We start from the raw sequence: 26,828 nt of genomic DNA on the forward strand, positions 1-26,828 counted from the left end.
ATTTCCATATGAATTGTAAAGTCAACGTCATTTCCTATTAAAAGCTTTCTGGGATTCTGATTAGGATTGTGTTGGATCTATAGATCAAACTGGGGAGAATTAATATCTTAACAATATTGAGTTTTATGCCCCATGAACACAGCATATCTCTCCATTTAAGTCTTTAATTTCCTCTAGCAGTGTTTTGTAGTTTTCAACGTTTGCCTTGCACATCTTTTAACAGATTTATCACTAAGTATTTCATAGTTAGTGTTTCTATTTTATTTCTTTCCCTATCTTTTTGCTCTCAAACTTTTTGAGCCCTCTACTCTGTATAGTATAGAAATGCCTTATGATTTTAAAATTTTTGACAATCTTTTCCTTTTAATTGCAGTATATGGTACACTTCTATTTACTTTGATTACCAATGTATTTGTGTTCAGACAACTCAGACACAACTTCCCGTGTTCCCAGTCGTGCATAGGATACTTTCCAATCTCAAGGCTAGCAATGAGCTGATGCAAAACAGGGCTCATCGGCACAGGGAAGCTGCCGTGTCTAGGGTCCCTCAACCTAAATGCTCTGCTTGCCACCCAGCTCCTGTAAGGTAAATGGATCCACTTCCTGGGCCAGACATTGCTTCAGAGAGAAGCGGCCCAGAGGCAGATAAGAGAGCCCTCTTGCTCCCTTCCCCTGATTTCAAAGTACATTATCCTCAACAATATGGCAGCCACACTACTAATTATGGTGTTTCACAAAAGAAAGTCTGTGCTGCAGCCAAACGGCAAATGACAAATTTCTACATGCGTTACTTTTAGACCATAATGAAGAAAAAATAGTTGGTAGATTGAGTCAGCTAATGAAAACCAGTTACATTTCTCAGGCTGAGTTCGTCTTGAAATATCCAAGTTACAAAAGACAAGGAAATAAGATTAAGACTCCATGGCAGGAAGAATATCGTAACCAAGAAGTAAATGCACCAATTACAGCATATATTTGAAAGGCCTCAGATTTCCAAGAGATATCAAGTATAAAAATAAGGTTAGAAACTGGGAACTCCATATTTTTGCACAAAAAGTTCAAAATACCTCACAAGTGGCTATGGCTGCAACATAAAAATGCCCAAATTTGTCAGATTCATTTTCTTTCTGGCCTAGCATTGTCTCTAAGATTTGCTATAATTCTGTCTACCTTCCTTTCATTTATTTATTAAATAACATTATTTGTTACATTCCTGTGTCATTGGATTAAATGTCCATATAAGTCAGAATGAATTTGGTGGTTCTGTGAGCTTAGATGTCAATATTTTTGTTTTAGAAATAACTTTTTATTATGATGTGAAAGGACCATGCTGGAGATTCCCAAAAGGTATTTTGTCTTGCATTTCTATCTTTTAAGAGAGCCCAAATCAATCGGCTATTCCCCATTCTAGGAGGAGGCCCTACACATACTCTGATTTGAAAAAAATTAAATATCTGCAAGGTAGAAAAATGTTTAAACTTGATTGCAGTGGTGCTTACATGACTGTGTTTGTCAAAACTCACAAAATGTACAGTAAAAAGGGTGAATTTTCCTGTATGTAACTACATTATTTAAAGAAGAAAAAATTGGGGCAGGATATTTTCTTAAGTGTATTAAAACAAATTTTAATAAGCTATTTCAATCTAAGCAAGAAACTTGGGCGCCAAATATCAATGTGAAGTGACTTAAAACAAACACATTATGAACATCCAAAAATCTGGATTTACAATGGAAATGTTGACAGCTTCTGAAATTAAACAGCACTCAATCACTAATTTTCTTTGAGGGTAAGATTTGTACCCTGCTGGGCTTATAATTTTGTTTTCTCTTTTTGTGCTGTTCATGTGTAAATATTGCCAATTTCATTTGACACAAAAGAGGAAAACAACTTAATTTTGTTTCTACGCTAGTGGATGGCACAAGAGACTACCCTCTAGATGAGGCAGTGTAATATAAGCTTCCTGGCAATGATTTGAGGGGGAAAAAATCAAGCCATTTCAAATGTATTTGTAACAAGGAAACAAATTTATTGATTTTAAAAGACAAGACACCATTTTGTTTTGAAAAACACAAGAAAGCTAGCCTGAGTTCAAGTCTGAAATATTCAGAAAAATCCTACTAATATCTTTAGTATGTTCCAGTCATTTGTTTAAACAACACACTAAAAGTTAATATATATTTTTATAATTATAAAAGTTCCCCAGTTATTGTACAGTACACAATACAAATCGCCCACAAACTATTATTTAGCTCCTGCCAATTTTGAGAGGACATGATATACTAAAAGATTTAGCATTTCTCACAAAAATCACATCAGGAAATACGTATTTACAAAATCAAATACATTATACAAAAAACCATCACATGTTATTCGGTAAAGATGTTTTTAAATAATTAAAAAGTTTATTCAACTGTAGTCCAAAAACTGGAAAAGAACATTACATTATCTCACACATACAATCTCTACAAAAGTTGCTTACCTCATTTACATAATATATTCAGTCGATTGTAAAATAAATGTTCCAATATCTCCTAGTGTTACTATGTTTCTGTGCTTGTGGGACTGAATAATGTAATCTGCCACTTACTAAGTGAAATTTAAATGATGGCACTTAAAAAAAAATACAGTATTTTAAAAAAACACAATGAAAGAAGTTTTACCTAGAAGGTACGAAAGCCCTGAGTGATAGTGGAATTACTGATTGGTAAGCACTACAATTAACCTAATTAAACGTTTACCACCCCAGGCACAAATTTCCAAGTGTTCTCAAGGCACTCACTTAAGTTTCTGTAACCAATGCATTGGTCACCACCATAGGTCCCAATCGATGATGGAGATGAGTAGAGAAAAAAATTTGCTTTGGTACAAAAGATGTTTTTTTAAATGAATACAATTCAATACCTCCTTTATTGGGTCGTTTAAAATTGTGTTTAGCAGGTTAAAACAAAGCAATCATTTGTTCAAAACTATTAATTCACTGAAGGAAAAATTTACTTGGTTATCAGCAGTCAATGGGAGTTTTTCTTTTCTTCTTTCCTCCCCAGAATCATAATTCTTCTAACAAAGATTTGTGGTCCTCATTATTGAGCTACATGAACAATTCTTACCAAAGATTTCATTACTCAGGGCTTCCAATCCCAAGATCATAATTTATTTAAAAAACAAAGGAAAGAGGGGAAAGAAAAGAATCAAATACCAGAACCAAATGAAAGAAGAGACAAAACACGTTTCTGAAAATAAGACGTATTACCAATTACTTCAAACAAAAGAAAAAAAATCCTAGGCAGTCACTTTGTAAGTGGCTTTTACTATTTAAGTAAAATTGGTAAACTAAACTCAGGTCTACTGGCACATAAAATCACTAGCAGCAATGATCAAGGCATGCAAACTGAGAAGCATTTACAGTAAATCATCATGAAGAATTCAAAAGAAGAGAGTTAAATTAAAACCCTTTGAGTATTGCATGTTAACACATGAGTAATTTGCATGGTTTGACTTCCTAAACTGCCTAAAAAAAGCAACGTTGACGGCAAACTTGCACTATGCTATGGATGTCCTTTCACCAGACATCGGAATAGGTTACACTCTCACGAGCGCCGGGCCAGGGCAGCGCAAGCGCATCTGCAGATGACACTGCTCTCCTGTTCCATCACGCAGGGGACAGAGGGGTCAATGCTCGGAGAGCGTCCCTTGAGCAAAGTCAGCAATTGTGTCAGCAGACTGGCATTTACAGGTATCAGAAGCAGTAGTCATAGCATCTCCTGACAGATGAGCTTAAAATCAAGTGCTTTGCTCTCCATTCTATCAATGTAGAATTTTTTGACAAAGTATTAAAGTTTTGGAGCATAGATAAAATTATGCCCTGTATGAAATTCCCAAACAGTATTTGATGAGAGATCTAACTCCAGATAGCTTACCTGCCCTCGAAGAGTTCAGCTTTTCTTTATCCACTTGAACTCGTTTCTTCCTAAGGCTTCACTTACAATTGTACTTTCTAAAGCTAAATAAACGAGATCTTTTGTTTTGTTTTGGAAAAAAAAAAAGAGAAAGAAATGTAACCCTTTCTTTATCATACCTTTTAAAGGCAATCTAGGTACTTTCAATGTGCAGATCAGTTATGACATGGGTCTACAGGCCCATGTGTTTGTCCTCCTTTTCTAGAGTCATGATGTGATGCTAGAAAAGTTGATTTGTTTTTTTCTGTAAACAGCACACTTACTTAGATGGCAGTGAATATTTGGGAATAAATATATCAAGCCCTCTTGAAGAAAATTAAGAGTTGTATATAAAATGCAAGTGTCCAGCGTGGAAACACTTTCTCTTCCTACCCCCCCTTTAAAAAAACAGCATAATTAGACATTTGGATATAGAGTATATTTTACCGGTCTAAGTCTAAATAAATGATCTGAAAGGCTTTTGTCCCCCATTGTATATCTTACAATGCTCAAAGGGTTAATACAAGGCATTACATCAAAGGGGTTTTCTAATACTAGAACAAAGCACTGAATTAATGCTTCTATTCCGGTTTTTAAAAAAATCACCAAACTTGCAGAAATACTAGGATTCCATTAATTGATCTGTTCTAACCATATACATGGAGGTTGATCTGATCTAGTGACAAGCCCAATTGTCAATAGCACTGCATGTCAACCCCTCTCCCCCATGTTCTGATGGGATTCATACAAATCACCAGTTCTGATTGCAATGTTTCAATGGCTGTTATTTTCTCACCAAGGATTCGGGGGAGGGGAAGTTATAACAAAGGTCAATTTGTTGTACCTAACCACTGCCTCAAGTTGTACACAAAGGTGACTTGCCGAAGTTTTTTACTTTCTACTTGTGTCCACACAGGGAGGACCAACATCACAGTGACACACATTTTCTTCCTTTTACACTAATGTTTCAAGCACAGCATTATTTTAGACATTTCAAATATATCATATGAAGAATTTTTTTAAAATTTGAAAATGCATCACGTTTAGCACTTCTCGAGAGTGCATTCATGTACAAAGGTTCCTGATTACGGTCACGAAACCGTATTCATTCCTGAACGACTCTGACAGCATTCTACAAGAACGCGCTCATTTTTACTCGTCTACTACAAATCAAAGGCAGTCAATGTTGCACACTAATTTTAGGTATGCAGTGTTAAAACCATTTTCTAAAATTTACTTTTGTTTTTAAAGTACACCATCTAAAGAGAGGTGCATGAACCGTGCTATACAGTACAAGAAAAAGCACAAAAAGGAAAGCAGATTTCTGAAAAGGCAGTAAGACTTATACAGTCAGTCCAAACACAGTTTGGATGAGAATCCTGAAAAAAGTGACCAGCCACTTGATACTCAAAGAAAAATTTTAAAATTTGGGCCCTGTGTTCCAAGGAGATGGTTCACCCATTTCACCCTATTGTTCACTGGCTTCACGAATGCAAATCTTTTGGGTATGATTCTCAAAGTGTATGTGAAGATCAAACTATGCCCACGATACTCAATCCTACTACATGGAAATATCTTTCTGAAAATTAAAAATAGCCAACATACCTTCCTTACATTTTTCCTCACTCAAAGTGTAGTACTTGGTCTATGCAGATATTTTTCATGACAAGTGTTTGATTACACTGCCAAGAAATATTAATAAGTCCTTAAAATGTGTGCTTGTCACTTGTCAATAAATTTACTCTGAGAGTATTGGTGTCTAATGTGATTTAGAAAAGTCACAGTTTCAATGAATGAAAAAAATGGAAAGAAAATGTTCAATAAATGCAATAAATGTGATTGCTCCAATTTGCTCAAATGTATAAATTATGTTTTTATTTTCTAATATATTTTACAACTCAAACTCAAAATCAGCTAGGATGTTTGTGTGTGACTGGATACGCACATGTGTCTTACTGTGGATTACAAAGAACTGCAAGTAGCATAGATCGTAGCTGTTATTTTTTTCTGTCAGTCAGAACTATCTACCCTCGTCACAAAGAACTAACGTTCCTAACTGTGTTCATAAAGGAGATCAGAAGATTTTTAGTGAGTCAAGTTGAAATGTAACAATATTTAACTCCTAATCTGTCCTAATTTAGAACAAACCACGAACAATTGGAAGAAATGTTGAATCCTGGAGGGTCCCCAATCCCTAACTTTCATCAATCTAAATTTGCCCATTATTATCAGATTCCTCTAACGATACAAATATATCCAACATTAAACAGTGATAATAAATACATTTAAAATCGTTCAATAAACAAGATGAAACCAGCAAATACATTTGGTCCAATACAGATACAGTATAGTTCTGGGGGTGGTGGACAGGGATAGGCAAGTGAAAAAATTGAGAGTCAGAATGAAGAGTGTTTTTCCCACTTTCTGATTTTAATTTTACCTGTAAACGTGTCCTAATGCACAATGAAGTAGATACATGGTCTTCGCAGCTTAAGGTGTTTTGTTTGCTTGCCTTTTTTTGTGTGTGATGGTGCAAATTCATCGCCTTTTGGGAGCAAAAAGGGGGATAATCATTTAAATGATATGAAGGTTATGCTAGGATGCTAGTGACGACTTTCAAATATATGAATGAATTGTATAATACAAAATTTGAATCAATTTTAAAAATTACATCTAAAACATTCAAAGTTTAAGAAACTCTGTTGATCTTAGTTATTTGAGCAGTCTAAGGCAATCAAGCAACAGCAGTTGAAGTATCCTGCATATCACCCAATAAGCCATTTGGTATTTTTAACTTCACAGACTGGCTCGCCCTCTTCTTTCCACCCCCCCCACCCCTCACCCCAATAAAACCGGAAAGATAAACATCTTGAGTCTAATATAGGCCTCATTAATAATCTGTAAATCATTTTGTGCTTTCCCTTTTTTTTGGCTTGTGTATTTATTTTTGCTGATTAGCTTTTATTTTACGACTATTTAAATGAATGGATGTGCCTGGTTTTTGTTAATAATTTGAGTGCTTAAAAGAACCTTGGCTTTTCATGTAAATTAAAACGGGGATGGGTGTATCCTCTCTAGGATCTCACCGTCGGACTTTGTAGCTGACTCCTGCCCACAGGCACTCGTGTGTGCATGTGGACACACAGACACCGAGACACACAGACAACATTTAGACTGAAAAGATGCACTTCGATAAGTACCTGCTTATTTTGTTAACTTTCTTAAATATAACTAGATAAGAATGGTCTAAAACATACATGATTTTATGTAACAAGTTGGTAATTAAAACTAGCCTGCTATTCCACACCCTTAAGCAATCTGGTTTGTAATCAAGTAATATTAGCTCTAAGCAGAAAAAATAGGTTCGCAGTCACTCAAAGAGGGGAAGTGATTTTCATCTTTTTGTTTCGCTTTGTTTGCCCTCAATTTCCTTTGAAGAACATGTAACCTGTCCTTACTTCGGGAATCTGAAAATGACAGGCACACCTTGTCAAATGGATTGAAGAGGAATTCACATGAACAAAATAAGCCTTACTAAACCTTAGCTTCAGTTCTGTTTTAAGGCACCATGTAATAGCCGAGGTACGATGATCCCTGATGTACATTCTTCAATGGCACGGGTCCATCCAGCCACCTATCCAAATCCTACAGAATCGGGGATAAGCAACAGAGCGGTGTGCCAGTTACACTGCCTTCAGGTTCTGTTTAAAATTTAAATCCACTTACTTTAGAAACCAGGAAATATTTTTGAAGGAAATAACGATATGCAGGTTGCTACATTCCTTGCATTCTATAAATTTTCTTTTATAATAGCAGCATATTGAACTACTATTAGGAAAAAGACCTGGAATAAAAGAAAGTCATCCAAATGGAATGGTTTCCTGTATGTCCAGCTCAGCATAAGTAGCATGTACACTTAAAAAAAAAAAAAGTCAAGTCATTTTTTCAGCTTCAGTATCTACTATAACAGCCCCACTCAACAGCAGAATGCATCTGTGCAGTGGTCCCAAATACAGAATCAGTAGTCTTCAAACAGAGGAATTGGTAAGTAAATAACAGTTAAAATTCAATGTTTAACGGAAGCTTGCATTAACATGGTTTAATAATTATGTACACAAATTATGTACATATTAGCATAATCTCTTGCAATTCTGTCATTTACTCTGAACTGATAAATGCACAGCTCAATTTTTCTTCAGAGAAAAATAGATGGCCTTCCCAACCCTCTAGCACTATAATAAAAATGCTCTGTATTCTCTCCATACTCCAAAATGGTATCAAAATAGTGTCTTGTGGTTCTGTCCAATGAAAAGCACCTTTCAAAAGCAAATTGGATGCATCTGCTGCCAAATGGGCATGCCTCCAGTGTAAATCAAAGAAATTCATTTCTTTTGATATTTCACAGAAGTGCATCTAATTAAAAACTTACACATGAAATCATACACCAAGACTAACAATCAACAATAAAATATTTTAAGCTACAAAAAAAGTAAATTACTTTTTAATTATAAGAAAACAAAAACATCGACATTAAGTGTTGTAAAAATCCTTCTTGACACCTGAAACTAAGGGGGGGGAACATTATTAAGAGGCAAATAATTTGTTTATGTTAAAAAAAAAAAAAGACCTGGCAAAATACATACACCCATTCCATTTCACAACTCCAAAAAGGTAATGTTCAGCACAGATAGAATTTGACAACAGTCGACCTTCAGGCTTATTAAATTTTCAACTTAAGCCCAATATCAACAGGGTTAACGTTAGCTGGAAAAATATGCTTTAATATTCTTTAGACTGCAGTGTAGGTATTTCCTGTGGCGCTGCACTGTCTGATAGTCTGAGTACTCGTGACGATGTGCTCGCTGTGAATGGGATTCAGGAGGCTTGGCTGCACACTGCTCTCCAGAACAGGCTGCATACAGCCCACTGGAAACGCCGGGGTCAGCTCGGTCTTCTCTCTTTTGGCTTGAGGCTCTGAAGAGTCATCTAGTTCTTCATCCATTTCACTTTCCACTTCACTGCCTTCATCTGCACAAACAAAAACCATCAAGATTATTACCAGAAGACAAACTGGAAAACAGCAATCAACACATGCTTTAGAAACACTAATACAATACATTAAGAAAGCAACTTCTTCGTTCTTGTCGGGGGACAAAGCTTGTAGGTTTTCCTTTCAGCAGCTTTTACTTGTGTCAGTGCTCTATTAAAGCATCTACAATTCTTTCAAACATAGCAAAGGTAATTTATTTTTGGCTAGTTTGTGATTGATATCTTTAACTTCTTTTAAGAAGACCTTTAGAATTTCCTAAGTATCGGCATAATTTGTGTCATCAGAAAGTAGTCACTTTGGTACATGGTGCTGGCTTTTGGGGAATGTATTGTACTGAAAAATGCTAACTAAGAAAAAAGAAAGAAAAAATTTTCAGTCTCCTCCAAAACTCTACACTAGACATAAATTTCTTCTGTGCTGATGTTAATGTCGGTGAGACCCATGTTGGTTCACACAACAGCCACAGCATGTATAAGCAGGGGCTGCTCGACAGACTTTTTGGTGCACATGAATGCTGCAGATTGTAACGCTAAATAGGCCTTTAATTTTTATTACAAAAACATTATGAAGACTGAGGCAGTAGTATCAGATTAAAAATGCACGATGAATTTCCATTTCTGGCAACACTGATACTCACTGTTAATAGCTAGTATTCATTTCTGGAAATTAAACGTATTAAATAGTCACTGTTACCTCCAAATTTTAATACATTTTGTATTAACTAAGACGTCACTATAATGGAATACTATTTAATTTTTTCCAGCACGCACTGTTAAAATTCAAAAGGAGAGAGAGAAAATGCTCACACACAGCTTTACTCCTATCCTCTGCAAGAGTCTCCTCAAAAGAGTGCAGGGAATACCTCTCCAGGAGTGATAATTTTTAAACAAGGAGGAATATATTTCTGCCTTAAAAATCTTTCTACTTCAGCATGTTTTATTGTTTACCAAAAAAAGGATAAACGTATAATTACATCAAATACCTCATCTATAACTAAAATATGTCTCTACTTATTGTTAGATTTCTGACGTGACAGTGACTTATATAAACGGGAATCAGACCTCCACTATATCCTCTTCTATGGCATATCACGTACAGTGGGTGTGTAACAAGCATCTCATCAGTCAGATTAAGTTGGAATCTTTCTAAGGAGCACTGAGTCTAGTTTTCCCCTTTGGGGCACACCTACAGCAGAAGTTCCTGCTAATGCAGCTCTCCACACAAATGGGCCTCTTGACTTTTCTTTTCTTATTATCAATTTGGGCAAAGATGGTTCCAGAGAAAAGTGAGAAGTACCAGGGCCTCCACATACAGCTGTGTAGTGAGCAGCTGCCAGGAGTGACATCTCCTGAGAAATGGTATGTGTGATTAAAAAGGCTGAGATTAGATGTATTGACTAGAAATGATGTTTGTAATGCATTATTATTGACAAACACGGAATGCTCTTAGACGAGGCAAAAATTGTGCTGGCTCATCTACTTTATCTGGTTATCTTTTTGCCTCTGGAAAATGGTCTTGATGATAACATTAGAGTTTGTCAGGACAAGCATATTCAAAGGGCTGGTGGGCCACAGGGAGAGAGATGCACTTGGAAGACATCTGCTTCATCAAGAAGGTAGGATAAAAAAAATGTCTGGAAGGATGCTCACACTAAATTCTTCATGGTGGTAGTCTCTTAGGGTTGTGACTACGAAGTTTCACTTTCTATAGTTTCTAATTCTCTGTATTACTGAAATTTTTATATAGAGCTAATATTTTATTGTCAGGAAAAAAATTAAAATTCTCATTTTGTGGAAACAGCCCACAAAACACTCTTGAAGATTTCATGCATTCGGCCCTGCATATGCCAGTTTGGCTACATTTCAAGAAGCATCAGGTCTGGGCGTGAAGAAGCCAGTAGGGCCACATCAAGAAGGTGAAGAAAAATTAAACTGCTCTCGGCTCCCTCTCTACCAACGTTTCTGTGCCTGAGAAACAGTGTGAACATAAAAGAGGCAGCACTCAAAGGAAAAACATCATTTCAAGCAGGTGGGCGAGTGGAGAGAGAGTGGAGAAAGTCCTTTCAGCTCCCCTGCTGTGGGTGGAAGCACAATGGGACAATGGACTGAACAAACCAACCTAAGTGCTTCAGGCCACTTCTCTTTAGGTCCGCTCGTGGGTGGCAGGGCTCCTCTGGACGGTTAGGGGGCAATCCATAAAAGCAAGCCCTTTCTCCAGTTCCCAAGGGCAAATTAATGCAATTCCATAGATATCTGATGCTCCTAGAAAGACTCAAAGATATTTCCTAGAGATCTACTCGAGGTGAGGGAAATCTGGTGCACAAAAACTAAAGTTAGGTGCTACTGGAGTTTCCTGAAGCTCTGTTTTGGTTCAGCACTTTACAAAGACTGGCTGCCATTCAGTGTTTGGCCAAGTAGCAACACTCCTGCTGGGCACGCAGGGATGAAAGACCCAAATTTGGGTTAGGAGGCTTTGGTGTCAGTGCCTCATGTGGGACATGGGTTTCAAGTGCCACCTTGCTTGCTCTGAAATTACAAATTAGTATCATCACTGATTAACTTTTTGACTGTTATTTGGTTGCTCCTATAGAGTATATATGTGCAGCAACAATATTTTTGGGCTACCATTTTCTACTTTTCCTGTTTTGCTATTACGCATATTACTAAAACAGGAATTAAACACAGGCACAATTGGTAAATAGAGACTGACAGGAGTTTAATGTGGGGGTGATGCTGATTCAGGACTTTCCCAGCACATCAATGATTTCCACCACCAAGGAGGCACAGAAGCTGACCACCGAGTACCCTAGTACAAGACACTCCAGAGAACAGTGCACCTCATGTACCAATTCCCCAAGCACTTCCTCTTGCCTCAGTTTCCCCTCTGGCTTTGGCTCTGTCCCAGAAGGGCTAATTGTGTAGCTTTCTCCAGTCTGTGCATTTTGTCCCTCCCTCCAGAACTCAGTGCTTAAAAACCTCAAGATAGCTTCACTTTTTTGGTGTTTTTTTTTTTTAAGAAAGGGTTATATTTTCTGCAGTGCTCGTTATTTTAAACTGAGCTGGTATTTTATCAGGATTGTTTCTGTCTGTGTGTGCTATTCCAACCTCACTCCTCCCAAGCCCTATTCCTCTTACTGTGGAGTTTTGTAGATCACCATTTTCTTCAGGAATATATGTCATGTTCTTATATTAGAGTGGCAAGGGTGGTATTAAAAGTTAAGAATTATATACGTTATCCTTTTTATCTATCCCACTATTGATGTTGCTTTTACAGTAAACTTCATTGCTATCTCTGAGTTCTTTCTCCACTGAGAAGTGTGAATTGATGAGGTAGGTAGGCTGAGGAATCTTTTTTCTTGCCAAGAGGGCCTTGAATAAAAATATGTGGCCCAATTTGATCACTTTTCTCCAGGACTCTGGTGATGGGCAGAAATAATTTCTTGTTACTTGTAATAAACTGCAGGCAAACAGTGAAGAAGAGCTTGGAACTGCATTTAAATTTAATTCTTGCATCTAGTATACCTCACATAAGGAAGGCATAGAAATGGAGAAATAATGAAGGATTCCAAAAGACGTAACTGTCATATTCATCTAGGACTATGCCATTTCCACAAAATCAGAGTGCTGTAGACACACACACTAAACCACAGTTTTCTATAGGAGAATTTCTTAGTCAACAAAAGTTCTTAAAAATGTACATTACTTTCAGTGCTTACCTTTATCCAGATTTCCAGGAGACACAGCATTTAAATCACCAAACTGCAAAACAATAGCCATTTGTGCAACCGTTACTACCAGGCAGAATAAAATAATGTTCTATCAATCTTCGGTAAAAACACCACATTATGACTTTTTAAAACTGTAAACTAGTGACCATTTTGATCTCTAACTACACGGGTCACATAATTTTCCAATCAAACTTGTCGAATTTGAACAGTTTAAATTGTGTCACAATTTAGCTGTCTTAGCCTCTTTGCAAAAGGATAATTTTCTCTGCCTTCCACGCTCCATTTTACTTTTTATTATTTCAACTTAGCAGTGAAGAAATAGGGGCCTGGCTGGCTGGCTGAAGATGGATGTGGTGGAATGCATTTGGGAAAGCCGTGATGAAGAGGGATGCACCAGCTCTGCTCCCATGCGCCCTGCATGAGTCCCCCTGGAGTCTACATTCGAGAAACATGGGCCAGCCACTGGGTTGAAATCTGTTTTTAAAGCTTTTATTAGTAGAAATGAAAAACATAATAGGAGCCCCAAAGTTGACAGTATTTATTTTTACAAAATCTTTGAGCCTTCTCTTCTTGTAATTTGATGTTCTTATTCACCAAGATAATAGGGTCCCACTTTAAAAAGGAAAGGCATCTGATCATTACTAATAACAAAAATGAGCTTAAAACACTATGGGACAGTTAATAACCCTCAGTTTAGACTCTATTTTCTACCTGGGTTGAAGTACTTGGTGATATTTTTAAAGTGAGAAAATAGATTTTGAGAGTGAACAAAGATGGATACACTAAATAAAAAACTGAAAAGCAGAGGTAACAAGCCAATTGGAAAAAAGTGAAGTGAAACCCCAAAGCATTCACTTTTTAAATGGTAAACCTTATTTTTTTTAAAGCTGAAGATTCAGAATAAGTCATTATTAGAAATTCAGATTTCTCAACAGGCTTAGGAAAGAGTGAGACAGAAATTCTACTTACATTCAGAAGTTTGCTTATAAAGAGTTCCATGATAGGAGTATTTTTTTCATCTACAAAGTATGTCTATAAAGTAATAAAACTGATTTTATTTTGCAAACATACACACATTTTTCTTTCTTTTTCCTAAATGTGTATTGTTCTTCATAGTAGCTACCTTGGGAGCTTATACATTTACTCCAAGGTCCAAGGTTCTGGAATTCCTCCTTGATAATCAGTTTGAAGAGTCAGTTTATGTGTCATTCAAGAAAACCCACCTTGTTATCTTACATCCAATTGTGACTCCAAACAACACTCCCAATTTTATTCATCATACTTGGTCCTGCGGTGATTTCTGACTACTCACCAAATCAAATTCACCTCTGCCACAATTCAACATATTCAAAGTAATATGTCATTTTACTCTTTAGTATTTCTTAGCAGCTCAGAGGTAGTTTTAAAAGAGGCATTCCACAACATTTTAAGCTATGGCAGCATTACTGGAATAAATATGCCGCTTTCACAAGTGACTGCTGTGAAGGGGACACGGGCCTCCTGGATATGTAACTCCCAGCAAGTCTGTTTGAAAGATGGTCCCATTACTTTACAGTTATATCCCATTGGGTCTCAAATGCAAATTCATAAATACTGAGCTGCTGTTTTGAAGTTGTTCCTGATCACATGGGTCAGAACTTTTTATTAGTCTAAATAAAAATTACAGTTTAAATTATGTAGGATTTCTTGAATTAAAGAATATAACATAAGCAACAAAAAACCAGTGAGACTCTATTTTTGGTATTATTTAAACATTTTAGAACTATAAACAGAGAATGCCCAACGCAGAAGGATCATTTATAAGTTACCTCTGACACAAGACAATGAGATTTTTATTTCTTTTAAGTGAATACTTAAGAACACTTAAGAAATAACTCTGGAGGGGCTGGCCCCGTGGCCGAGTGGTTAAGTTCATGAGCTCCACTGCAGGCGGCCCAGTGTTTCATTGGTTTGAATCCTGGGCACGGACATGGCACTGCTCATCAGACCACGCTGAGGCAGCGTCCCATATGCCACAACTAGAAGGACCCACAACGAAGAATATACAACTATGTACCAGGGGGCTTTGGGGAGAAAAAGGAAAAAAATAAAATCTTTAAAAAAAAAAAAAAAAAGAAATAATTCTGGAAACAAGTTGGCAGCGATGAGTCTAAATATACCTCTATACCTATAAAAAATGAATATTCCACTTGTTTTTGAAAACTCTTCAAGAGCTGTTTGAGACTAAATTATTATTGCCATTGGTGATAAATAATATCACATGAAGTGGCTAAAACCAAACTCTGGACATATTTGAAAATTTTCTTCAAATGAAACACTGCTTTAACTTTCTACCTAACTCTGAAAATACGACAACTTCCTTAGTACAAAGATTTTTCTTTGACAGTTTCTGCTTAATCTGAAAGAATACAACTGATTATTCAGGAGGCTGAAAATAAAAACCAAAGCAACAGGAAATCTCAGTGACTGTTATTATCATTAGTAAATAAATATTTGCATACTAAGTGCTACGTGCCTGCGGCTATGCACCGTACAGAAGAATCTCAGAGACACTGTCAACACTCCAGGTGTCTCTGGGATCAACGACAGTTCCACATGTACAGCAAACAGAGTAGAGTTAAAATAAAAATCTTGTGAATAAGAGGTAAGATTTTGATATCCGACACAGCAGAAGATAAAGGTTTTTACATGCATTTTACATGTGAGGAAAGAATACACATGTGATTCAGGAAAAACCACTTTATCCTATAGATAGACTGAGTACAGCTAGGAGAGTCAGTTCATTCACTCATTATCCAGTAAAGATTTATTGAGAGCCAGCTACGTGCTGGGCACCGTGCCAGCCAGGTCCAGTCAGATTAACCTGGAAATATTCCCTTTCTGGAGGTATCAGAAGTTGCTTACATTATGAAGGATAGGTAGTTCAGCCAGAAAATGAGGCAACAGAGGAAACCCTCAGGAAGGTTTTAGAAACAGAGTTCTCAGACAGGGAACCCAGTGCAGGGGGCTTTGGAGTGAGCAGCAGGTGACAGCCGCAGGAAGGCAGGATGCCAATGGTGCCGGGAAGCCTGAGAGTGGGCACAAGGAAGACAGCATCACACACAGGGGACACACAGCAAGCGCCTAGATCAGGCCGGCACAAACCAGAAACAGAAGAGGAGGAAGAGATAAACGATTTGGATGAAAAATACGGAGGTTCGTAAGAAAGGACAGAGATTACTGTAAGGTCATAGCTCCAGCAATTGGAAAATGGTGTTGTTTTCTAACTTCCCTGCTGCACAGGGGCCTGGAGGGGCTGCTACTCATTGGGTGACCTCTCACAGCTCACGAAGTACTCCCGTGTGCCCGGATATGGTAGGCTTCCTCTCAGATGTTATGACCTCAAGGATCACTTCCTCAGGGAGGCTTTTCCTCACAGCCCCACCTCAGGATCTCTTCCGCTGTCCTTCTCACCACTTCCTTCAAAGCACCTACCACAACATGTAATAACTTGTTTCCTCCTCTAATATCTGTCTTCCCAACCCTAATGCCAGCCAGTGCCATGAGGGCAGGGACCCTGTTTGTCCTCTTCATTAATGTACCCCTTAATCGAGTCCTGCACCTGATAAATAGTAAAGGCTGAATAAACAGCAAATGAATGAAGTTGCTTCCTCATTTAAGCCTCAGAAAAAACTAATGAATTTGGCAAGGTAGCGAGCTTGGATTTACTCTAACAGCTATTGAAAGCAATGAATTGATTTGTCTAACATTATATAGGAAATACGGCAGTGTTAGATTCGAGACCAGAGAGTCTGACCCCCAGTTTAGGAGTGTGGGAGAGGCAGCGGGAGAGGGAGAGAAAGCATGTATGTTCCACACATGGAGGAAGGAATATAAATTAAGGGATTTAAAATGTGCTCTGGGGTTAGAAAGCATATGGCCTTTGATGTATGTAGGAATTAACCTTCTGTCAGCCAGATAGATAAGTTTCTGAAGTAAAAACAGAATGGAACGTAAAGAGAGCACTTCTCTTGTTTTCAAGAAGAAAGACCTCCTATCCTAGAAACCATTTCCCCCAGGTCCTTAAAAGGGCTCATAATAATGAGTGCCTTCCTGGACAACAGCAGACTAAAAAAACATGTGGTCAAGACAGCCAGTGGGAGTCTGTCAGACCATAAATTCATGATGAGACTAGTAATGGCCATGAAGTGTAAATGGGCAACTAGTCAGCAGTAGCAACTGGGCAGCATGGCCAGTGCAACCACGGACAGGATCTTTGAGAGAGACGGTGACTGTGACCCTGACTTGTGGCCAAGCAGATAAGGAGTAGTTGATCACAGGACTTCGAGGCCTAATACCTGCACAGGCGCCATGAGAGGAAGAATGCAGCCCACGGTGCACCGGAGAGACCACTGCACAGGCGCCATGAGAGGAAGAATGCAGCCCACGGTGCACCGGAGAGACCACTGCACAGGAGATTCAGTGGCAGCAAACTTTTCAGTGAGGGAGGCAAGCTTGTACTGTAATGCTTGGAAACTGAAACGATGCAGAGGAAGTCAGGGAGCCCAGCCAGCAAACAGGCGGGGATCCACAGGGGGTCCACAAGCAAAGACTGGGGACAGAAGTGGGGGATAGAAGGAAAGAGTTCGGAGACTGTGATGAAAACTTCACCTGTAGGGACACTTTCTCTGCTGGAAGAGTTCACCCCCTTCCAGGGAGAAAGGATTAGTGAGTAATCATAACCACATCCTCTTGGGCAGTCAGGTAAACATTTCCTATAGAAAAGGCTTCTTACTAGAAAATCTCTCTGTTAGTATATCCAGATTTATAGATACACAGGTAGACAGAATCTCTCACACACGTACATACTCACACACATGTTCTATTTGTTTACTGAGATATCAGCTTGTCCAAGTCTAAAATCATGATGTTAACTAAGCTACCACACTCACACACAGAAGCAAACTGATTTACCTAGTGGCATTGAAATATGAAAGTGTATAGCCTAGAACAGGGGTTGGCAGACTTTTTTCAGTAGAGGGTCACATAGTAAATACTTCAGGCTTTATAGTCCCGTTGCAATTACTCAACTCTGTCACTGTAGTGCAAAAATAGCCACAGACAATAGGTAAACGAATGGGTGTGACCGTGTTCCAATAAAACTTTATTTACAAAAACAGATGATGGGCTGACCCCTGGCTAGAAGAAGAGCTTGTAAACCATAGAAGTTCTGCTCCAGTTCACAAAAAGTGAAGGGAGTGGAAGATTTTGTCTTTAAGGAAGGTGTGAAAGATATGGAACCGGAGGCTTTAAGAGCTGGCACAGCTCAGGCACATGGGCATCAACTGATGAAGGTCACAAGGAAAGAAACAGGGGTCAACTTTTAAAGACGGAAGTCAGCTGGAAGAGTAATAGTCCTCTCTTTTCTATGGAGGCTTGCGTGCATAGACAGAGACAGACGAAGGCTCGTGTTTAATTGTGCAAATCAGCAGGTCAAGAAGGAAGAAGCCTAGGACGCAGGGAAAGACTACACGGAAGGTTGCAAGAAAAGGGACTGGGAAAAAGGTGACACGTGGTAGGAATTCAGATGGGACAAGCCTTCCTAATGGGAAGTTTGTTTCAATATGGACGGTAGGTGAAGATGCCAGGAGATAGTCCAAAAGCATAAATTCTCCACTGGGAAAAGCAATTGGGAAGTAGTTCCAGATGAGGATGGCTTTCAGGTGGAGTCATCAATGGAGAAATGACAGAGTATGTATGTTGAGGAGAGGAGGAAATAAGAAAAAGTAATATACTGGAGGAAGAGTGTACTTTCCACCAGTAATAACTGGCTTCATTTGGAGTAAGAGAGCTTTCATATCGTAATAGTTTCCTATTGCTGCTCTAACAAACTGCCACACACTTAGTGGCTAAAACAGCACGAACTTATTATTTTCTAATTCTGGAGGTCAGAATTCCAAAATGGGTCTCACTGAGCTAAAATCAAGGTGTTGGCAGGGTTGCGTTCCTCTCTGAAGGTTCTAAGGGAGAATTTCTTCTTTCCCTTTCCAGCTTCTAGAGGCTGCCCACAATTCTTGGGGAGGCCCCTTCCATCTTCAGAGCCAGCAATGTCAGGTCAAGTCTTTCTCCTGCTGCAGCACTCTGACACTGACTCTTCTGCCTCTCTCTTCCACTTTTAAGGACCCTTGTGATCACACTGGGCTCATCCAGATAATCCAGGAAAATCTCCTTATTTTAAGGTTAGTTAATCAGTAACCTTAATTCCATCTGTAACCTAACATACTCACAGGTCCCAGGGATTAAGATATAGACATCTTTGGGGGCCCCTTATACTGCCTACCACATATATCTAAGCTATCTTTTAAAAACTGTCACATTCATCTGAGTAAAACCATTTGACTTCAATTTTTTTCCCTAGTACTGGAGGAAATACACCCTCCAGATTAAGCTGTTTAGAACATAGTAGTTTTTTCCTAATTGTGTCTGTTTTGTGTTCTTCACTGGGGGTGGGGTGGGGTAGTATACAGGCATGGATTCATTTTTTGTGATAAATTTGTCACTATGGGTGCTTGTACTTTATTTTGTATGTACAGACTTTGAATTTTATGTACAATTTCCTAGCAGTCTGAAAGTTTTTTACAGCATACATTTCAAGGTCTAGGCTTGTTGAAACCATACATACATCCAAAAAGTTTATCAGGATCATAGAGCTGAAAGTTGTTAATGATACATAAGGAAGTCATTCCAGACAAAGAAATGGAACTCGCAATTCAGGAAACCAAAGCTGTTAGGTGGTGGGGCCAGCACAACCTGAAGCTCCACATCCAAACGGAGGCCTATGGAGCAACTGTAACGCTGAAGTTAGACCCTAAGGAATAGGATACATACTGGTCCTTTGGACAGTTTCATGAGGGTCAACCTGTGGCACCAAACTGCACCACACACAGCCCCAAAGACCTCGGGGAGCCCTCTTGTGTTAGCAGTACTTGATGGTTCTGTGAGGATCCAGCCTGTACAGACACTGGCAGCCTGATGCCAAGGTGCTGGCAGATGATTAGCTGAAGGAAGCGACCACAGGCAGCATACACAGCAGAATCCACAGAGTAAACTTCACCATGTGACCCTAGGCACTCCTGGTGACCTGGGGATCATGATCATCAGCAGCTGATAAGCCAGGTAGTTGAAAGTTTTAACTAGAACAGACTACTCATTTGGGGGACCTCAGCTACTCTTTAGGAGCAGTCTTTACATAGATTCAGAATAAAGTGATGCCCTGGTCTCATACTGGAGACCAGTTCTGCCAGTAACTTGTGATATACGTACGTAGGGCAGAAATTATCTATGTATGTGTATATGTGTACATCTTTTCCAGTTTCTACCAATGAATCATTTGCTCTAGGAAAGAAGATCTTTAAGCTGTCATAGGCACTCAGAACAGGTAACTATCAAATTCTCTGAAGTAGTTTCCTCTCATAGTTGGAATAAGATGTCCCTTTGGGACTTTTACCATTTAGCTTACATAATTACATACATATACAACAACTTTACATATAATACTTTCTCTACATTCACAAGTACTTATAAGACCTTTCATTCATTCCTACTAGTTAAGATTTGATACAAGTCTCACTATGACTGTCTAGTTGGACCTAATTATTTTTATGCTTCTTCCCTAATGTTGCCCATTTTCTTTTCTAGTTGACTTATTTCTCCATTCTATTTTGTTGGCTTGTTTTACAAAGCATTGAATTAATTTGCCTCTGATTACCACTTTGGCTACATCCCAAAGAATGCTGTTAGATTCTTTGTAATTCCATGAATCACTTGACTATTTCAAAAACTACAGGGTCTTTTCCCCTTTGCAATACAGTATTATTATAGCCTTCATGTGATTTTATTTTATCTGTTTTATTAACTTCAACTTCTAAGTTCATCTTTATATTGTCAAAAAATTGATGGACTAATTGTACACAGTATTACTTGTATTGTCAGTTCAGAATATTAAAAAAATCTCATCCAGAGTAGAAGGCAAGCAAATATAGTCCCTCCTGAGTACTCCACATAGCTTCAGATATTTATATATTTATGAAAAGGAAAGGGAAAAGAGATGGAACTCACAAAACACAGGTACCTACTATGTGCCTGCCTGCTTGCCTGCCTATCCACCCTATCTACCTACCTACCTACTTTAATCCTTATGACAACTTGTGAAGGAATGGTCCTTATGCTTATTTTGTTGATGAGAAAACTAAGACTCAAGCGAGGATATATAAACTTGCCCAGGTTGCAAAGGCATTAAATGGGAAATACAGAATTTAAATTTGGGTGTGGAACACAGTACAGGAGGAACACAGGATGTGGGGCCAGTCTGACCTGGGTTTGAATCACAGGACTACCACTGTCAGTTATGTGATCCCAGACAAGTTACTCTTCAATCCTTAGATTTCCTTATATATGAAACAGACAGGGTCTATTGTCTCCAAAACTCAATTTTCAAATACTATTGGTAAAGCCCTAGAATTCCATTCAATTGTAAGGGCGTAAGACGGTGATTTCAAAATGAAATGCCTCTAGCTGAGTGGAGCTACAAGAAGCAATACCTGAGAATGGAAGTGTTCCTTAGGCTCTGACTTAAGGTTGTTGATATATAAACTCAATCTAGGGCTGAAGTTGCAGTCAGTTTATGTACCAACCATGCCATTTATGCCTCAAGTGGCCATCCTAAGCATGGAAGTGTGTGTGCGTGTGTGTGGTTTGTGTGTTTGGCAGAATGGGGATGACCACACAACCAGAAATAGGTGATGAGCTCAGGTGAATATCAACATGTAAACCCTGGCCTAACCAACTGCTTCACTCTGCTGTGCTCCCAGGGTGCAGAGGCGAACAAAACAGCCTGCACAGTTAGAATCACGATGGAAATATGCTACCTGTGTACAGAGTGGCCAACAGCACACGTTGCCAGGATAGCTGGCTAGCCCAAAGGAGCAGGACCAACAGTGACTGTAGGTCAGAATCTGCCTTAGTGTGAAGCAAACTGGAAGAAATCTTGGCCATCTTAGCAGTCTTCAATAAAACTATTTGGAAATACATAGAAAAGTGTACTTACAGAAAAAAAAATAACCAAGGAACACAAGATTTTACCAAATGGAACATTAACCTTCCTTGCAAATTTTGTAGAACTGGAAGTCACTTTACAGTGAGCAACTATTTTTCCTCAATTGTGAAACTTGTACCAATGCTAAATGCAAAATGCTTTTACTAATTTAATTCTCATTTGGAGGATGTTTAAAGAAAATAATAATGCTCTGAACTCCCTTATGATTGCAATTTCAAGACATTTCTCTCCATCAAAAACATTCAAAATAGTTGCCGCTGCCTAATCCTTTTGATCTGTTCTGCTAACGTCAGTTCATAGAACTGAAATCATAGAAGATTTCTCAGCTATATAAGATTTGTAAAATTCAGAACATTACAAAATTCAAGCTAGAATGTTGAAAGATTAGAATTGGGTCAGGAAGTTCCAAATCTGCATGTGAACAATCCTCCTGCTTCTATAGGAAAAGCATTTTATTGAAGCCTGCTAAGATGGCCAAGGCCACTCTTCAGAGGAACATGTGATAGCCAACGAGGGGCAGCTGTTTGCAAAGGGTGGCCAAAACCTGAACGCTGGACTGAGGTGTCCACAAGCATGAGCACAAGGCTATTCATAGTATAGGATGAGGTGTGATATGTAAGAGAAGTGGTCTAGGGGCCAGAGACTGGGCTAGGGGATGGCTATGTCTGTGTCACCATTTTCTGGCATGGAACTAGGAGGAGCCTGAGAATTTTAAGTTTAAACCCAGCCTTCCAAGTAGTTATCAAGATATATTTATCAACCTAGATGGACAGAATAGATATTATTTACAGTTTGATTCATAAGTTTTAAAATATTTAGACATAGGGTACCCTAGGCCCTGCAAATGTTAGGGTTGGGCTTGGCAAGCATATCCTTTATGTAAATAAAAATATGGGTTGAAAAGAACCTTGGTGGCCCTGACTTAAGACAGCTCCCCCTAAAATACAGGAAAGTGTAGGGCAGGGATGGTAAAAAGCAGAAAACAATTCCTGAAAATTGAGGAACGTACCCAACTCAAACAAGGACTATTTCTTTATCAGGAGGACCAGCAATACCATCTTCACCTGTGTCTGTGAGCAAACATACCAGCAAGGCAAAGCAACGGCAAGGCCAGAGCCACCTGGGCTGGGCACCTGATAGCAGAGTGTGGCACAAAGGCCAGCAGGGGGAGCTGTCATGCTTAATCTATGCCAGGGAATCTTGTACACCGTGCTTGCTCTGTGGTTGCGGCTACCAAGCTAACTCTTTTCTAAGCAAACAGCTCAGTAGTGGACTTCGCTGAAAAAAATCAGTGTGCGGAGATTTCTTTCCTGATGTCTATAGCGACCATTTTAATTCTTAAAATATGTTAAGAAATCTTGAACTTCTATTTTCTTCTCTTTCCCACCCCGAACTCTTTAGGAAAACTAATCTGGGGTTGTAAGCACTGAGAAAAACCCTACTTCATACAGAGGTTCTCTGAAATACCGATAGGCACATTCAGGGGATAAGGAGCACTTCTTGGTCTAGGAGCTTTATTTTCCTGATAAAGGAATCCAGCACGTCAATCACGAAATCCAACGGGAAGGCCCATAGGTTGGCAGTCTGTCTTTCTATCATTCTTTTGTATTTCCTTCCTCGGATGAGTGTTTTTTGAGCACCTGTTGTAGGACTATGTTTAGACCACAGTTCTAAGCAAAACTCCATTCCCTGAAGAGGATGAGAGGAGAGGTTACAGCCCAGAGCAAGCAGGAAAGGAAACCAAGAACAGGAAGCTAATGAGCAGGGATCCCAGAGGGAAAGGGTTGGGGCCCGGGCTGCTGCATCAATAGGTGCTTTTTTCAAATGCAAGGAGAGAGAGTAACAGAGTGAGAAAACAGGAAAGAGAAGGAAAAATGGGAGCGCTTCTACAGAGCCAATTCTTAGGAACTTGAAGGATGCGGGTGCCGGAGAAGGGCCTCCCAGATCTCTCTCTTCCAGGGGGTCACTTCTATAACTTATTTTCAAGTTGTGAGAACTGTGCTAATGTAGAGGAGCGATTTACAGCTAAAAGCAACCTACAAGTTCTTAAAAAATAATTTTGATTTAGGTCTGGTCTGTGGGTGGGTACGGAGGAGCTGAAGGGTATAATTTGTTGTTGTTGTTGTTTTCTGGCAGATTTAGCTTTCCAATTGCAATTTCCTTAGACTAATATTCGATTTAGTTTGCATATTCTGAACGTTTACTAACAAAAAGTGGAAAGGGGAAGGGTGGTAAGACTATCAAGATGCATTCTGGAATGCAGAGGAAAGCAGCCCTGGGACAAAATAATGAAAGCTTACATGCGAGGCATCTGGTTTGTGTATAATTGTGAGTGTGCATGTGTTTGGAGGAGTTGTACAGTACAGATAAAAATAAATTAGTCCCTATTCTGAAACTGTCTACAAACAATTTATATGGTGAAAATTAAAATGCGGATTGAGCCTATTTGGCTATCTGGAGTGAGACAGTCCTACCTCCTACAGTTAGCTCTACCACTTGCTAGCTCTGTTTCGGGGCAACTTTCAACCTCTGTTTTCCTCATTGGTGAAACGGGAACACAACACATCTCTTGCAAGGTTTTGGTGAATATCAAATAAGGATGTAAAACACCCGGCACAGTGACTGTCACAAGGCCAGTCTTCAATTAGAAAAATATTAATAAACAATAAGCTTTATTATAAAAACAGTAAACAATATAACTTTTGAAAAGTACTTATTACATTTTCTAAGCTACTACTGCTCCAAGATGGAGTTTTTTTCTCCAAATGAGTTTAACCTGTGATATGATCCACCCCTTCTACAGTATTCTACAAGTCTCTTACTCCACAGGTGCATTTTCAGTGTCTCCCCTAGTTTCACTAGAATAGTGCTCACTGGAATCCGTTTTTCCTTAGTGTAATTTTACTTTAAGCATTTACGCTTATTTACCATGACTGTACTTCTACCAAATGGAACTTTTTCACTTGACTTTTACTATAAAAGCTAGCCTGTTGAACTATTATTGCTCTTTCCCAGTTTTTAGACTATTTTCCCCCTTCTACTTTGAGGACATCAATTTTGATGAATCTAAGACATTTTTCTTTTGATGGTAAATCCTTAAGGGTCCTTAAAGTTTTTCCCTAAAAATATTACTAAAATATTATCTTTTTTATATTGATAGTCACAACTGAACAATTAAAGCATCTTTCGGCTCCTATTTTTTATTTCAAAAAGTTGGCTATATAGGTGGCTTAGATATAATATTAAATAAGTATAATTAAATTATGATAAAGAGCATTATATTTAGTAGATGAAATATTAAGTGTTTGCCACAGAAAATCATTTTACAAAGCAAATAAGACAGATTCAGTGAATTTATTAATGGACTATGTATATTTTAAAGCAATAAAGCATACATACCATAAACTTCTAAAGAGATTTCAAATAGCCATAAAATTCAAATAAAAGGATATTTTTCTGCACAATTTTTCTTGTCAGAGCTGCATGGAAAGCCTTATGATTTTTTTTATTTAACAGGTGTGCAAACAGATGCAACTTGTTTAGTTTACTTTATTCCTATACTTAAAATTTCACCACTGCCAGAAAGTCTATGGGCATATTAATATTTAATTAAAAATTCAAAAAATTACATAAATTTTAGCAGAAAATAGTTTCCCTTTTATCATCTAGGCAGAAATAATAGTAATAATAACTAAACTCTGGAGTTGCAAATGCTTTTAAATAACTTACCAATCAGTATTAACATAGTAGCAGACTGACATTTAGAAGAAAATTTACTGGGGCTATGATGCTGTTTGATTTGAGGGCTCCATTATATAGTAGTCTTCATTTCAACAATTGAAATGATAGTGTTCCAGTAAATGGAAAAATAGTATTTTGCATGTATACTGTGCTTCTATGTAACATGTACCAGTCTCTCCTGCCTGCTCAAATAATGTAAATAATGTTAATCTTAACTCATTTATTGAATTCATATTAATGAAAAGATACATTAATTGTCCTTAAGTTACTTTAAAGGCAAAATCTTTTTCCTTGCTTCTGGATCTATTTAGTTGTCTGATACCTCTCCCAAAGCCAGCCCTGATGGTCTAACTGTTACTATTCAGCACTCTCACTGCCACGGCTCAGGTTCCTTTCCCGATTAGGGAACCACACAGCCTGTCTGTTGGTTGTCATACTGCGATGGCTGTGTGATGCTGAAAGCTATGCCACCGGTATTTCAAATACCAGCAGGGTCACCCATGGTAAACAGGTTTCAGTGGAGCTTCCAGACTAAGACAGGCTAGGAAGAAGGACCTGGCCACCCACTTCTGAAACTATTGGCCATGTAAACCCTGTTAACAGCAGCAGAGCATTGTCTGATACAGCGCTGGAAGATGTGAGATGGTAGAAAAAGACAGGGCAGGGTTCTGCTCTGCTACACACAGGGTCACTAGGAGTCAGAATCGACGTGACAGTACTAACAACAACCACCTCTCCCAAATACAGCACCCATAAAGGCAAAACAAATGTCCAGCAAAGTTTGCGACTATTTTCCAGGTTTCCCCTGGTTTCTGAACTGTTCTTGCTCCACTATCACCCGATCCCGTAGCAGGCAATAAGAATCGTAGATTAAAAGCAAGCACGTTGGTGCCAGACTGCTTGGTTTCAGAACCTGATTTCATAACTTGTGTGACCTTGGGCAAGTTACTTTTTGGCTCTGTGTCTCATTTCATCATCTGTAAACTAGCTATAATAATAATATTCACTCACAAGGTCGTTGTGAGTTATTAAATTAATATATACAAAGCACTTAGAGCAGTGCTTGACACATAAGTGCTATGTGGTGTGTAAGCTTCACTCGAAATTCTGGATTTCTATCCTAATCCAATTATGCGTCTTGTCTGCTGAATTGGATGGTGTATATTTGGTCTCCTTGATGCTTGGACCTCCGATTTCCCATGAAAACCTCCCCTTGGAAGGCCGTGCTCCCTTCCATTTCAGGCAGGACCTGTGTATGTGTTTCCCCATGCCTGCAGTGG

General features: G+C 38.6%; 1 protein-coding gene across 16 annotated transcripts in view; it reads right to left on the reverse strand.

Moving 5' to 3' along the window:
- Positions 1-2,006: 2,006 nt before the first annotated feature.
- The window catches only part of RFX3 (regulatory factor X3), a 264,606-nt gene continuing 239,784 nt past the window's right edge, over positions 2,007-26,828 (reverse strand). For all 16 annotated transcript variants that reach the window (XM_070248213.1, XM_070248210.1, XM_023627284.2 and 13 more), the window contains 2 exons: positions 12,702-12,744; positions 2,007-8,964 (listed from right to left, as the gene is read on the reverse strand). In XM_070248213.1, the coding sequence (XP_070104314.1) occupies positions 8,726-8,964; positions 12,702-12,744 (282 nt within the window). In that variant the 3' untranslated portion in view covers positions 2,007-8,725. The remainder of the gene's footprint in view (positions 8,965-12,701; positions 12,745-26,828) is intronic.

This window comes from Equus caballus, chromosome 23, assembly GCF_041296265.1.
Source record: "Equus caballus isolate H_3958 breed thoroughbred chromosome 23, TB-T2T, whole genome shotgun sequence".
In the NCBI taxonomy this organism is placed as follows: domain Eukaryota; kingdom Metazoa; phylum Chordata; class Mammalia; order Perissodactyla; family Equidae; genus Equus; species Equus caballus.